The 16,627-nt window shown below is 38.3% G+C and overlaps 1 protein-coding gene across 1 annotated transcript in view; it reads left to right on the top strand.

The window, feature by feature from the left end:
* Positions 1-16,627, top strand: part of Rtn4 (reticulon 4) — a 53,295-nt gene that overhangs the window by 3,395 nt on the left and 33,273 nt on the right. Inside the window, exons 2-3 of the mRNA XM_051200713.1 lie at positions 4,716-4,772; positions 5,652-8,024. Of these exons, the coding sequence (XP_051056670.1) occupies positions 4,716-4,772; positions 5,652-8,024 (2,430 nt within the window). The remainder of the gene's footprint in view (positions 1-4,715; positions 4,773-5,651; positions 8,025-16,627) is intronic.

Genomic DNA, 16,627 nt, shown 5'->3' on the forward strand with positions numbered 1-16,627 from the left:
TCCATTGTATTGTAGTAACTGATACTGAGACCTACACCTTTCATTTGATGACCATTTGTTTTGGAGAAGTATGAGACTTCCTGTTGGAAGAATGGTTCCTTTGTTCTAAGGAAACTTAAGAGACTGATTTTAGAGAACTGCTAACATCAGTTAAGATGACTAAGCTGATCTCTAGACACATTGGTAATTAAGTAACTGAAAGTGTGTGATAAATTGATTTGAATTCTGAAGGGTATTAAATACAAAATGAAAGAATCTGGATTTTATTATCCTGCTTTAATTCATATTCTGCCATCCAAAACTGCTGCTATATCATGAAACTAAAATTGTTCTTCAAAAGAAAAAAAAAAAAAAAGGAAAAAGAAAAAAGTTTAGAGTGTCTTTGTGTGTGCATATGTTAGGATTGAGAAGAGGGTATCTCTATTGTTGAGTATAGTCTTTTTGATGTTGTTACTCATCTTGGTAATGAGATGCTGTAAGCTGTCTAGTCTGTGTTGTTTAGTTTCAAAAGAAAGATTTGTTAAGCTTCTGGTTTAGGAGGTTTCAAGGCAAGGCATTGTCATCAGCTTGGCTGTGGTAAAAACATTATGGTAGGTATTATCACAGTGGTGAGACCCCATACTAGAGGCCCACAATTTCGTGGTGTGACAGGGAACATGGGAGGAGGCAGAAACCAGTCTTGGCCCTTTAAGACCTTCATCTTGTGAGAACTCAGGTTACAACTACTTCATTCATTCTTCCTGAATGTAGTCCTCCAAATCACAACCACTTCCTAGTAGGCAGATCTCTTTTATCACAGGGTATTGACTCTGTGGCCCCATGTTCAATATTGAAGCCACTACTGAGTGATCTCTGGCTTCCCTCACTTTCAATATTAATATAAATTTATTTTGTGATTTGGGATCATGCCTCATCCTGGAATTACAGGGTTAGCCAGAGAGGGCTCTAGCTGTGATCCCCACTTCTTAAAAATCCCATTATCTACCAAGATAGCCATATGGGAGCCAAACTTTCTCCAGTATTTTTCTGTCAAAGTGCTTTTATATGAGTGAAATATGTATTTATGTGTACACATACAAAAATTTTTTTTTGAACAGGACTAAAGTAATGACAGAAATATCTTTCCCCCAGCTTTTCTTTGTTATTTTTTGTTTGTTTGTTTGTTTGTTTTTTCCCTTTGGAGTTGAGAACTGATCCCAGGGCCCCTTTACTCTTGAAGATTGTACCTCTGTTAGAAGTTTCTTGGGTACCTGTATAGAATAGAGTTCTTCTAAGGAAAAGCATCCATACATGTGTATCTTTTTCACTTTGTACCAAAGCATCTGCAGAGGTTTGGGTATACAGCTCAGTTGTAGAACATTACCTCAAGGATTCCAGGGGGTTGATTTCTGGTATTGCAAAAAACACCAAAAACCCCAAACACACCATTACCCACACATCTCAAGTAATCCTCCTGTAGAGCATTCCATAGATGTATGGCACAGTAGTTAGTTCTCTCTCTTATCTTTGATTTCACTTTTCATGAATTCAATGACTTGATGTCAAAAGTAGTAAATGGAAAGATTCTATTATTCCAGAAATAACTCGTGAGTTTTAAATTACATGTTGATCTGATTAGGATGATAAAATCTTGTACTATACCCTTCCTTCACCAGGAATGTAAATCATCTCTTTGCTCAGTGTATACATGCTATCTCCCAGTTTGTCTCTTAGATTCCTCTTTGGTTATGAGATAAACTAATGGTTTCAAATGAGCTTATGTTCATGTAAGTCTTAAAGTGTGGAAAATTTACCAGAAGTGTATGTAGGAAAAATCAGTTTATTTAGAATTTATCATTGACCTTTCAAGAGTTCACTGGTGATCTGGACATATACCTACCTCTTGGTTGATGGAGAATTTATAATTCTTACTTCACTTAATGACCCTGAAGTACAACAGAAGTGGTACTGGCATTTCTGATAAGTGTGAAAAGATAGGAGGACAACAAAGGCCACATTCATATGACTATTATTAGTGATTGTTAACGCTTTCCTTGCTTGATTTATGTATAAATTAAACTTTATGATACGTATATATGTTGTGTAGGAGAAGAGTAATGTGTATATATAGAGTTGAAAATACTATTGCAATTTCAGGTTTCCCCTAGCAGTAGTAACAGGTGTTGTCTCATGAATAAGAGGGATTGTTATATTTAGTCACTTCTGTCCTGGTAGTTTAGCTTTTTCTATTGTAAATAGTGTGTGGATAAGGTAAAGGCTAGCTATAGATGATTAAAAAAAAAAAAAAAAAAGACAGAGACACAGAATAAAAGTCAGGAGGGCAGACCAGTCAATACTGAAGTGCCACAATTTTATTTTCTACCACTCTTATATACCTTATCCAAAAAAGAGGAGTATGGTATCATGTATAGGAACAGACTTGTCTTCCTCACTTAGTCTAAGGGTTCAGTAACCACACCTTAGTTTCTACTTCTTGTTCCCTAGCCTAGAGGTCAGGAGTAGTCATACCTCAGATTTAGTTTCTTCCCTAGCCTTGAGAGTCAGGAGTAGCTACACCTCAGATTAGGTCTGTTGTTATTTAGAATAAGACAGTCAAATATCCACACCTTTGACCTTTAGGTCTTATGACTTGCTGAGTTTTGAACTCTCTGTCCTTGTGCCAAGATTGAATGAAGCCATCTTTTTGGGTACCTTATAGGATTGTAAGATAAAATAAATCCCTCTTTCTTTCAGGAATTTTTATCATATCAACAGAAATGAAACTAGGAATGTAACATAGCAAGCCAGCTTTTATAAATGCGTACCTGTTGTACACTGTAGACAGTTTTCTAAGGCATTGCTATCTTTCTGTTTTGGATTAGTGTTCTTTTCTATCTTTTCATTGTTTTAGGTTTTGGAAACACTTTTTACTGTTTTTCATGTGACTGTATTTTTTGTTTGTGACCTGTGTCTAGCTATGCTATTGAAGCCAGTCTTGAACTTGTGAACTCAAGTGATTTTCCCATGTCAAGGTACCTGAATAGGTTAAGTTGGGGTTGCAGACAGGCATACACTGCCATACCTGGCTTATGGAGATATCTTAAAACATTTCATTTTTGCCCCCACCATCTATTTCATATAAGAATACTTTAAGTATGACATTGTGCCCTGAGGGGATTCATTAATAATTTATTTGATGTTACAAAGTTAGTTATCATGTTTATCAAGGGGACTTGGAAGACAAGTCTGTATTCATGTTAGCTATATACATGTCTTTTACTTTTATCTGTTTTTTTAAGCTGTCATGGTCTATATTTTTTTTATTTTTATTACTTTTTAAATTAGAAACAATCTTATTTTATATATCAATCCCAGTTCCCTCTCTCTCCCATTCTTCCATGCTCCCCACTGACCCCTATCCCATCCCATCCCATCCCCCATTCTTCTGTCCCATAGAAAGGGTGAGGTCCTCTATGGGGAATCATCATTTGGGGCAGGGCCTAGGTCCTCTACTTGTATCTGTTTTAATCAGCCTTGTCTCCTGTTTCCTGGTAGAAGTGTTTTTCCAAATTCATTGAGTCTTCTTTGCAGAAGAGAAGCTTTCCTGCTATGCCTTGAGTTGTTCCAAGTAGTCCTGTGCTAGAGCCCTTCCTAGTGTAAAACAGATGATGTTTAGTTTTTTCTGTGTTCTAACCACAGGTACAAACTGATATTATACATACAAGGTTGACATTTTAATATATAGTGTATTGTAAAATAAGTAGCTTGCACAATTGACATTTGTAATAATGCTTGACCCTGAGAAGATTCAGTTTGGTTGGTAGATTTTATTTTGAGGCAGCCTCCCTGTGTGCATGCTGTCTGGTATCTCCTCTAGTAAGGGCAATGATCACATTGAACCAGAGCCTCACTTTCAAAAGGACCTCATCTAACTCTGGTAACCTTCCCAAAGCTCTGTCTGAATATCTAATATAGGAGTTAAAGATTCAACATAAGAATGTGGGCAGGGCACAAATTTTGCTGTATTTCATATGGGAAAGGCTGGAGCTAAGCTATGTAAGGGTCTCGTTCTAGTTGTGCATACTTTAGTAAGTTTCTTTTTTATATGTAATGAATTTATTAACCACCATTGTGACAATAGGGTGGAAAGTAAAGTGAATTCTAGGATATAAAGTACTTAAAACAAATGAAAAGGTAACTTAAGATAATAAGAGGGGGTTGATGATTTCATTCCTGAGTGACAGTTGGTTAGTGGCTCATGCCTGTCTTCAGCACTGTATAGTGACTGTAATGTTGCTTTTATGAATGTGAGAGAAAACACATAATTATCAGAAAGTGTTCTTTAAATGGAACATATACTGGAAACAAATGATTAAATGAAATAGTTATATATTTTATCATACTTAACCTTTTTAAGTTTTGATTGCAGTAGAACAAGACAATTAACCTAACTGCAAATGTAAATAAAAGCCTCGGATGCAGTATATTAAGTTATATTACAGTGAAAAACAGCTTTGGTTAAAATTCAGTACAAACATGCTATAGTCTTAAAAAATGACTAACATTTAGTCATATGTGAGAGTTAGCTATTATTTCTAACTTCTTTTCTACTTTCCTTAGCCTTTTCTCTAAAAATGTGGTTAACTCATTATGAACTGCCCCTTGCTTAGTCTCTTGCCTTCACTCCTCCAACTTGCTTGTATTTCTGCTGAGGTCGTCTTCTCTTTGTTTTTCAGATGAGAACCTTTTTGCTCTTCCTGCTGCATCTGAGCCTGTGATACCCTCTTCTGCAGGCAAGTTCTTTCTGCCAGCCTTTGTCTCTGTGTAGTCTGCCACTCTAGTGTTAACTCAACAGAGTACTTTGGATTTACTGAAAATTAGCATTGGTCCAAGAACATTGTTTTTACTGGGAAAAAAAAAAAGAAACAAAACCTAAATTTGCATTTTACATGCTATATCTAAGGGAGGCTTGAGCAGAGTTTGATTCATAATTTGAATGATGTAAGGGATTCTTGGACCCTTGGTTTATATTTACATTTTCTTAAATAGTTTGCCTTTGTATAGCCACAGGCCTTTATATAAAGGAATGGCTGTCTCCAGAGGCCTTTGATTCCAGTACCCAGTCTATACAGTTGGTTACTGGTTAAATCTTTTTTCTTTAAACTAGTTAAAAATAGCTTTTTTCCAGTTAGTAACACCTGAGGTTTTTTTTTTTTTTTTTCAGATTTGATTTGTCTCTGCAGGTAACTGCTCCTGAAACTGCATGTTATTTTTTTCTTTAGGTACTTGAATTAATAACTACATTTATAGGGTACAGTGTGATGATGTAGTATATTCATTGTTGCATGGTCAGGTCAAGCTGATTAGTATATCCATCATCTTAGATGTTTTTAATTTCCTTGTAATGAGAGTATTTGGAGTCCTCACCTGGCTATTGTGGGATAGACAATTTTTATTAACTATGTTGTACAATAGCCGTGTACTTTTTAAAATTGACTATATAGTTTCATATTTTCAGTAATGATCCAAGTCTGTGGGTATTTATTAACTAAATGCCATTAATATTTCACTTTAATAGTCTTTACTAACACTTTTATGAATCTGTCATAAAACTTGCATTCTCTCCGAGAACACTGGCATTCTCTAATTTCCCTTTCTGTCCATGGCCACAGAAAAAAGCATGAATTTGAAGGAGCAGCCAGGTGACACTGTTCCATCTGCTCAAGAGGATTTCCCATCTGTCCCGCTTGAGACTGCTGCCTCTCTTCCTTCTCTGTCTCCTCTTTCAACTGTTTCTTTTAAAGAACACGAATACCTTGGTAATTTGTCAGCAGTGTCACCCACAGAAGGAACAATTGAAGAAACTTTAAATGAAGCTTCTAAAGAGTTGTTAGAGAGGGCAATAAATCCATTTGTAGATAGAGGATTAACAGAGTTTTCAGAATTAGAATATTCAGAAATGGGATCGTTCTTCACTGGCTCTGCAAAAGGAGAGTCAGCCATACTAGTAGAAAACCCCAAGGATGAAGTAGCTATGAGAAGCAGAGACAAAGAGGATCTAGGTAGCAGTGCAGCCCTTCATAATCTACAGGAGTCACCTGTGACCCTTCCTAAAGTCGTTAAAGAAGACAGAGTTGTGTCTCCAGAAAAGACAAAGGACGTTCTTAGTGAAATGCAGGTGTCAGTGGTAGCGCCTATGAGGGAAGAGTATGCAGACTTTAAGCCATTTGAGCAAGCATGGGAAGTGAAAGATACTTATGAAGGAACTAGGGATGTGCTGGCTTGTAGAGGGATTTCAGAAAATACAGTGGATAAGAAATGCTTTGAAGATAACCTGGAACAAAAAAGCCATGGGAAAGACAGTGAAAGTAGTACTGATGCCACTTCTTTCCCCAGTACACCAGAGCCTGTGAAGGATAGCTCCAGAGCATACATCACATGTGCTTCCTTTACCTCAGCATCTGATAGCATTGCAGCAAGCATTTTTCCTTTGCTAGAAGATCATACTTCAGAGAATAAAACGGATGAAAAAAAAATAGAAGAAAGGAAGGCCCAAATTACAACAGAGAAAACTAGCCCCCAAACATCAAATCCGTTTCTTGTAGGAACACAGGACTCTGAGGCAGATTATGTCACAACAGATAATTTATCAAAGGTGACCAAGGCAGAAGTGGTAAACATGCCTGAAGGTCTAACCCCAGATTTAGTACAGGAAGCATGTGAAAGTGAACTGAACGAAGCTACAGGTACAAAGATTACTTATGAAACGAAAATGGACTTAGTCCAAACATCAGAAGCTATTCAAGAATCACTTTATCCCACAGCACAGCTTTGTCCATCATTTGAAGAATCTGAAGCAACTCCTTCACCAGTTTTGCCTGATATCGTTATGGAAGCACCATTAAATTCTCTCCTTCCAAATGCTAGTGCTTCTGCAGTACAGCCCAATGTATCCCCACTCGAAGCACCTCCATCAGCTAGTTACGAAGGCACAAAGCTTGAGTCTGAAAATCCCCCACCTTATGAAGAAGCCATGAATGTAGCACTAAAAGCTTTGGGAATAAAGGAAGAAATGAAAGAACCTGAAAGTATTAATGCAGCTGTTCAGGAAACAGAGGCTCCTTATATATCCATTGCATGTGATTTAATTAAAGAAACAAAGCCCTCCACTGAACCAAGTCCAGACTTTGCTAATTATTCAGAAATAGCAACATTTGAGAAATTGGTGCCTGATCACTCTGAGCTAGTGGAGGATTCCTCACCTGATTCTGAACCAGTTGACTTATTTAGTGATGATTCAATTCCTGAAGTCCCACAAACACAAGAGAAGGCTGTGGTGGTCATGAAGGAGAGTCTTGCTGAAGTGTCAGAGACAGTAACACAACACAAACACAAGGAGAGACTTAGTGCTTCACCCCAGGAAATAGTAAAACCATATTTAGAGGCTTTTCAGCCCAACTTAGGTATTACAAAAGATGTTGCACCTAATGAAATTCCAGCATTGACCAAAAAGGAGAAAATTCCTTTGCAGATGGAAGAGCTTAATACTGCGATTTATTTAAATGACGACTTGATTACTTCTAAGGAAGACAAAATAAAAGAAAATGAAACATTTTCAGATTCATCTCCAATTGAAATAATAGATGAATTTCCTGCTTTTGTCAGTTCTAAAACTGATTCTTCTCCTAAGTTAGCCAAGGAATACACTGACCTAGAAGTATCCAGCAAAAGTGAAATTGCTAATGTCCAGAGTGGGGCTGGGTCATTGCCATGTTCAGAATTGCCTCATGACCTTTCTTTCAAGAATATACATCCTAAAGATGAAGTCCATGTTTCAGATGAATTCTCCAAAGATAGGTCCAGTGTATCTAAGGTGTCCTTATTGCCTTCAAATGTTTCTGCTTTGGGACCGCAAACAGAAATTGCCAGCATAGTTAAACCCAAAGTACTTATGAAAGAAGCAGAGAAAAAATTTCCTTCTGATACACAGAGAGAGGACAAATCACTGAGAGCCTTATTTTCATCAGAGCTGAGTAAAACTTCAGGTAATCAATATGTGCACTGTTTCACCACTTTTTGGCTTACCATGGACACAGATAACATTTTGTGACATGTTCATAGTATCTAATACATCATGTTGATTAGAATCTTTTTCACTAGTTCAAAGTTTTAGTTCTGTGGGGCTGGGAAGATTGCTCAGTAGTTAAGAGCACTTGCTGTTCTTTAGTACAAGATTCAGTTCACTTTCTAGTACCCAAGTGGTTGCTCACAACCTGCTCTACCTCCAGTTCTAGGGGGATCTGATGCCCTCTTTTGACCTCTGTGGACACCAGACACGTGATGCACAGGTATATATGTAGGGGGAACACGCATACACATTAAAAAAATAATAAAAATCAAAAAAGAAAATTATTAAAAGTTTTAATTTTAACGAAGTATGGTGGTACAATACCCATAGTTCAAACTGTACTCTAGAGGCTAAGGCAGGAGGATTATTGTGAATTTGTCTCAAAAAACAAGAATATGAAAAGTTTAACTACTTCCCTTCTGCTCAACACTTAACTCATGCTGTTATCTTTTCCATAGTTAACATTGCATCATGGACCCAGGGAAAAAAAATTAGTAAAATTATCTTTTTTGTTGTATTTTTTTTTATTCAGTGTTTTCCAGATGATATGACAAGGGAAATTAAAAGACTTTTCAGATGTGTTTATTTTTAATCTTAGAAATTATTTCATATCAAATTTGTGAAGCATGATCATTTCTATAGCATGATTTTAACATTTAAATATACATTTTTAATACATATTATATATATATTTTTTTCAGGAAGCATGCTCTTAATTTATGAAAAGCTCAGATTATCTATTTTTTTGACTCAACATTTACTGTGCTTGTTTTTGCACACTTTTTTTTTTTATTCTCTCATATATTATATCCCTACCACAGTTTACCTTCCCTCCTCTCTTCCCAGGCTTCTAGATCTATCCCTCCTCCCTTTCCCTTCTAGGAAGGGCAGGCTTCCCAGGGATATCAACCAAATGTGGTATATCATTCTCTCATATTAAGGCTGGATGAGGCAACCTGGTATGAGGAATAGGGTCCCTAAAGCAGGCAAAAGAGTCATAGAGAGCTCTCGTTCCCACTCTTAGAAATCCCACAAGAACACCAAACTACATAACCATAACATACATGCAGAGGACCTAGGTCAGACACCTACAGGCTTCCTTATTGTTGGTTCAGTCTTTGTGAGACCCTATGACCCCTAGTTAGTTAATTCTGTGGGTTTTCTTGTGGTGTCCTTGATCCCTCTGGTTCCTACAATCCTTCCTCTCTTCCACAGAATTCCCAGAGCTCCTCCTAATGTTTGGCTATGGGTCACTTCATCAGCTCCCATCAGTTGCTGGATGAAGCCTCTCTGGTGACCATTATGCTAGGCTTTGGTCTATGAATGTAGAAGAATATCATTAGGAGATGAGCTATGAGAGTGAAATGACATGGATGAATCCCAGCAACATTTTCTTACTTAGCTTACACAGCTGCTAGCTGTGTTTCCTATTTAAATATATAGCACTTATGTTGTATTTACTGAATATACTTAACATATTGGAGAAAGCTACCACTGGCTAGCATCAGACCAGTGCAGAAATTAATTCTGTTACAAGAGGAGATTCTGAATATTCAGATAATGAACTGAGCATGTAGATTTCCTGTAGCATTTATCTAATTATTCTTTATCAGTAAAGATTTAGGACTCAGATATTGGGCTAAGAACCTGAATGATCATAGAAGCAGAGGAGAAGCAACCAGTGACCTTCCCTCATTCTCCTTCCTCTGCCCAAAAGGGCCAAGACTCCAAGCATTGCCCTGATATTTTCTGTGTCTCTGTATCTGTCCTCAGTCCTCCAAAACCTCTTATTTTGGTCAGCTAGCTCTGTTCTCTGATTCAAAGCAAACTTTATTGCCAGCCAAACTTTATTGGGGGCATCAGAATGGGATAAAATATCCCACAACAGTATATATATATATATATATATATATATATTCACACACATACACACACACATACACACACACATGCGCGTGCGCGCGCGCGCACACACACACACACACTATTTTTTTCTTATTTTGCATATTGATCCCAGTTCTCTATCCCTCCCTCCCCTGCCCCCAACCCCCCTCCCATTCCATCCCCCCCACTCCACAGGGAGGGTGATTCCTTCCAGGAAGGATCATCAGAATCTTTTAAGTCATTTAGAGTAGGGTATAGGCCTTCCCTCTTACCTCTAGGCTATGGGAGTATCCCTCCAAGGGGAATGTGCTCCCAAAGTCCTTTTGTGCACCAGGGATACATTCCCCACAACTTCTTGTTTGATGGCTATGAATATGAATATGAAAGATATGGAGAGAAGTTAAAGACAATGAAAAATGGAGGTGAAGGACATGAGAAAACAAAATGGGTTTGGGAGAAGATAAATTCAATTTGAATATTAGTATTGAGGCAAAGAAATTACTGATACCGTACATTAAAAAAAATCTTTGAAAGAGCTTGGCTGGTTATTAATACATACATATTTGCCATGAACTCATAGCTAAAAATTAAAGCCACAGAGAGGGACAAGGAAAAATCAAGCGGCAACAATAAGTTATTAACACATAAGAGTTAAGGAATGAAAAAGGTAGGAAAATGTCTGATAAATCCAACTGATGGAAGTGGGAGGACCAGGGCCCATACAGATTAAACATGGATAACAGATTGGGAACAAGAAGAAAAATGTTAGCCAACAGGGGAATGGAGTATGAGATTTTCCTCATCCCCCTTTTGGGGTTGGAACAGTTGATCATAGATGCTGAGATGAACTCTAGAATTTAGGTGAAGGGATTGGCTTTGTAGAAGGAATACTGCTGTAGTGAGTAGAAAGGAATGTGTGGATAGGTATTGATACTACTAGGGTTTTGTGTCTGAAACCGAAGGACTTGTTTGATATTAATGTTAAAGGATGTGAGGTTATTTGCTGAGAATGAGCTGAAACATGCTTGGCAAAGTAAGTACAAAATAGTTCCAACTAGAGGCTGCAAAGGCAGGGTGTTAAGAGCTTAATCATTGATGTATGGTACAGTGACTTTACTCAGAGCCTTGTGCATGGTAGGCAAGTGCTTTATTAATTGAGTTATGCCCTCTGCCCAGTGATTTTTTTAATGAACTAAGTAGTCTGGATATGGGATCAGAGAAGGCAAGTAGTTGTTTTTGAGATAGTTCTGTTTTGCTACATGGGCCAGTGTAAGGACAGTGAGCCAAAAGAGTTGAGAATAATAGGGATAAAGTAGTTTGCAGTACTTGAAATGATGTGCTGCCAACCAGGTTGGATAAATAGGAAACTGATAGGAAGATAGTAGATCAAGTGAATTTTAGGTGCAAATTAGGTCTAAGAACAAAAAGTGGTAGGAATAAAAATGTGACTCTTAGAATGTTATGAGGAAAATAGTAAGATGTATGTATTGGATACTGAATGTAGAATTTTAGAGCAAAAACAGTTCAGGTTGATTATAAGTGATTGAAATTTGGCTATGAAGAAAGTTGCTGAGGCCAAAGGGTTGAAATGTATTATAACATATGCACCAAAGTTACTTAGGATAGAGACAGGAATTCAGATAGAGATTATGGTAAGGGACAGAGAATGGGGAGATGGCTTGGTGGATAAAGTACTTGATATAAACATGTAGCCATAATTCAGATCCCTAGCATCCACATACATGCTGGCAGGCACAGTGGCCCACCTATTTTCCCAGCATACTGGAGGCAGATAGCAGAATCTGCAAACAGACTGGCTAGGTAGGCTATTTGAGTCAGCAAGCTCAAGGTTCAGCAAGAGACCTGGTCTTAACAAACAATCTGTGGTCTCTATGTGATGTACTTAAACAAATGAGCATGCATGTACCACCCAATTCCAAAAAAAAAAAAAAAAAAAAAAAAAACAGCAACAGCTCCCCTAAGAGTCTTTGGTAAAAGGTTAGCCAGGAGATAGGTTTTGGTAAACCTAGGGATCTGTAGCCCTAGTTTGGAATTCAAAGAATAAAGAACACAGGGTGGTGATGGCAGCACATGCTCTGGCTGTCTTGGAACTCACTGTAGATCAGGCTGGCCTTGAACTCACAAGAGATCTGCCTACCTCTGCATTCCAAGTGCTAGAATTAAAGGCTTACACATTTGTTAGGTGTAAATTATGTTGCAGTGAGTAAACATGATAGTTTAAATATTACTGAACAAAATTTAATGTTTAAGGACATGAGAATGCTAATTACCTTGATCATTGTACATTTATCAAACTACCACATTGTACCCTAAACATATCTATAATTTTGTCAGTTAAAAATGATTTTTTAGAACGATCTAACTTAGATTTTCTAAACATTGGGCTGGAAAGATGGCTCAGAAGATAAAGCTCCTCCCACACACGCTATACAAAGAAACCATGCCTGGAAAACAAACAAAACAAAAAACCTAAATATATAATATAGTCCATAAAAGTCACAGGAAGTAAATGCAGAGTTTGTGTAAACAATTTGGATGGTATGAATTCTTTCTCACAATCTCTAGATGTTAGCTTTTTTTCTACAAAAAGAATGAGAGTTAGATTCTTTTCAGCTTGATTTCCTTAATTATCCAATAAAAGCTTAAAAGCAGATACTTATAATTGCTTTGGCATGTACTATATTATATTTCTTTGAGAGTGAGGGAGATAAAAAATCCTTGGTTCTCATTTAACCATTTAACTTAACTGGCTCGTGTACAAACACGCACGCACGCACGCACGTGCGCTGTGGTCCAAGTGGTTCAATGATGGCTATCTCTTGACAGAAAGTCCAAGGATCTGGTAGCTGTTCAGTCTACAAGACTGTAAGTCTCAGCTCTCCAGATAATTCCCTTGAGAGCTGCTGGTCTTCATTCTATGTTGGAACTTCATAGAAGTAGGTAGGTTCTAATACCAGCTAAAGACTGCCTTAGTAACAGGATGAACTTGCCAGGAAGATCGAGGTAAGTAGGCAAAAAAACAAAAGCTTCCTTTCATGTCCTTTGATGGGAGCTGGTCAGATTTTAGGGTGGGTCGTCTTCTTTTTATTTTATATAACCAAGTCCATTTAAATGAAAACAAACATTTATAGACAATATTTGGGAATTTGGGTGTCATTCTTTCCAAACTACTTCCTGCTGGTAAGGGGCACTGTCATGGGGGATTCTAAGAAGATTCAGAAATCCTGGCTGTAGTCTGTAAGGCTGCTTGGTCCAGCTGTTTTGAATGTAGAATCACCTGGTACTCTGTTTCAGGCAGTCTGGCTTGATCAAACCACATTAGTCTGGAAGGAATCCACAGCTTTTCATTTTCTGTGGAAACAAAAATAGAAATAGAAATCCTTTTCCCCAGTAACTTGTTCTTCAACTTAAATTTTGGAGTCAAAGCATTTTTTATAATTTAATTTATTTTACATGTCAATCCTAATTCCCCCTCCCTCCCTCTTTCCTTCCCTTTTACCCTCTCTGCCCTCTCACCTGCACTCTAACCACCCTCCCTCCCATCCCCTCACCCCAATTCCACATGTAGGGGAATGCTATCCAGTTGGGGTGATGTAGATCTGACAGGTCATTTGAAGTAGGGACTAGGGCTTCTCTCCTATCTCTAGAATAAGGCAGTTATCCCTCCATGGGGGATGTGTTCGCATGGACCTTTTGTGCACCAGGGATACATCCTGGCTCCATTGTCTGAGGTCCCTTAGACTGCTCAGTCCTTCTGGCTGAGACCCATATTCAGGGGGGCCTGAGTCAGTCCCATGCTGGCTTCCCAGCTATCAGTGTGGTGGCCCGTTAGCTCCTCCTTGTTCAGGTAAGCTGTCTCTATGTGTTTCTGCTGCCTGGCCTTGTCCTCTCCATCTGCATCTGGGTTCTACTTGGACTCAGTGTTTATGTATGGGTGTTTGCTCCTGTTTCCAACAGACATTAGTTGAGGGCTCCATGGATAAGTTAGTTGTTGATCTCACTCTCTGGGAAGGGCATTTATGGTAGCCTTTCCACGGATGCTCAAATTGTTAGTTGGCAGCAATCTTGTAATTATTTAGACCTTTCTTTGTGTTCACTTTTATCTTTAAACCAATATTGGCTCCCTCTTTTATGTTCTCTCTCTCTCTCTCTCTCTCTCTCTCTCTTTCTCTTTCTCTCTCGTCTTCTTAATCGTGCTCAATCTTCCTGGTCGCACGTGTTTTCCTTTCCTCCCCCTTGTTTTCTCCTACTTATCCTCCATTTTTTGCCCCCCCCCCACTTCCTCTGTGCTCTGGGGGACTTGTCCCTTCCTGGTTCTGTGAGAGACTTTATATGAATCTCTTAGAACACATCTTGTATCCTAGTTCCTCTGGTGGTGTGAATTATATCTATTAGACATAGATCCTTTGCTATGGATCTATATGGATTTTAGACATAGAGCAAAGGATCTATGTCTAAAATCCATATATGAGTGAGTACATACTGTGTTCCTCTTTTTGTGACTGGGTTACCTCTTTCAGGATTATTTCTTCAAGTGCCAACCACTTACCTGTGAATTTCAAGATAACATTTTTTTTCTGCAGAGTAGTATTCCATTGTGTAGATGTGCCACATCTTCATTAACCATTCTTCAATTGAGGGGTAGGGTGGGTCTTATACCCTAAAATGATTCAGATTTAAGGTGGTTAATGATTAAGATTTCAGGGGATTTGATCATCTCAAATGATCAAATCAAACTCCTCCACAGGTGTGCCCAGCTGCTTCTGTTTTATATGATTCCAGATGAGGTCAAGTTGACCACTAATACTAGTTGCACAGGTCCACCCATTGTCAACTTGACATAAAATTACATCTTATGTCATGCTTAGTTTTCAAATCAAAACAATAACCAGGTCATGATTCTGCCTTTCAGGTACTCTTCAGTAGAGCTGCAATGAAAAATTTTCAAATTCTCATTTTGGCTACCATTCTGTTTGAGATCTGCCTCAAAAAAGTTATCCCTTTTTTGTCTAGGCTGGTAACCAGGAAGCCCTAGCAGTCCTCTTGTCTCTACTCTTCACAGTTCTGAGGCTAACAGGCACACAAGACCATATCCAGTTTCTTAGATAGGTGCTGGGATTTGAACCAAAGCCCTAACCACTCAGCCATCTCTCCAGCCCAGTCTTCATATGCTTTCTTTTTTGTCAAAACATTCATATAAACAAAATAATACTTAAAGAGAATAACCTAGCACTACTGCTTTATGCAGTGATGGTTGTCAAGCCATGTTTTCATTCATGGTAAATAAGCAGTAGTAACTGAGCAATATTGTACATGTGTGTTAAATAAGTATTTAAAAATGTCTTTTGTGTGAGTGTTTTGCCTATGTGTGTGTGGGTGTGATGTCTGTGGAGTCCAGAAGAGGGCTTCTGATTCCTGGAAATGGATTTACAGAAGGTTGGGAGCTGCCATGTTGGTTCTGGGAACTGAACCCTGATCCTCTGCAAGAGCAACAAATGCTCCAAGCAAGTACATTTCATACAAATGACCACATTCCCACCTTATTCCTTCACTCTTCCCTTTCTCCCTCCCCCTTGTCAGTGTCATTTATTCTTCTAGAAGGTTTTAACATCTACTTTCATTTCACATGCATAAACAATTTTATGTGTGTAACTGTGAGAATCATGTATAAGAATCACAGTCTTAGGCTAACTTTAATTCACCTACAATTTAACTTCAGTCGAACCCATATTTCTACAAATCTTTATGGCTGAAAAATATGTCATTGTGTGTATGCATCACATTTTCTTTTCATTTCTTGGTTGTTGGACTTTTATGTGGGTTCCATGAGAGCTACTGTGAGTGGTGCTGCATCATTATACGATGATGTGCAAATCTTTGCAATATGTTCACTGGCTTGGAGTCCTCTGGGTAAATATATGCCCAAGAGTGGTACATTTGGGTCATGTGCTTACTGTTACTTTTTGTTTGTTTGTTTGAAGATTTGTTTTGTTTTGTATTATTTGTATGGATGTTTGCCTACATTCATGTTTGTGCTCTGTGTGTGTACCTGGTGCCTGTGAATGCCAAAAGAGGGTGCCAGGTCCCTTAAACTGGAGATCCAGATGATTTTAAGTCATGTGGCTGCTAGGAACTGAACCTGGGTCTCTGCAGGAACACCAAGTGCTTTTGACCACTGAGCCACATCTCTGACCCCTATCTTTTTTAAGTTTTCTGTTTTTTTTTTTTTTTTGAGGAATTCCATCATGGCAATTTCATATTGAATTCCATCATGGCAATTTCAACAGGCAATGTAGTTAAGTCTAAAGCCTTGCTAGCATTTGTTGTTAACTGATTTAAAAACAAACAAACAAAAAAACCCTTCTTACATGTATCTGTTATTTTCTGTGTGTGTATGTATGCTGATGCTTGTGCCTGCGCCTGCCATGGCTTCTGTGTGGAGGTCACAGGGCAACTGTAAGGAATCAGTTCTCTCTACCATGTTGGACCTGAGGCATCAAGCTTGGGTTATCAGGCTTGGCATACTACTGTATGGTTGTACTGGTTGAGCCCCACCTCACTAGCCTGTGAATGTTTAATGACTTCTGTTGTGACTAGAGTGAGATGGACTTTCCA

The sequence above is a fragment of the Phodopus roborovskii genome, unplaced genomic scaffold (assembly GCF_943737965.1).
Source record: "Phodopus roborovskii unplaced genomic scaffold, PHOROB, whole genome shotgun sequence".
Taxonomy (NCBI): Eukaryota; Metazoa; Chordata; class Mammalia; order Rodentia; family Cricetidae; genus Phodopus; species Phodopus roborovskii.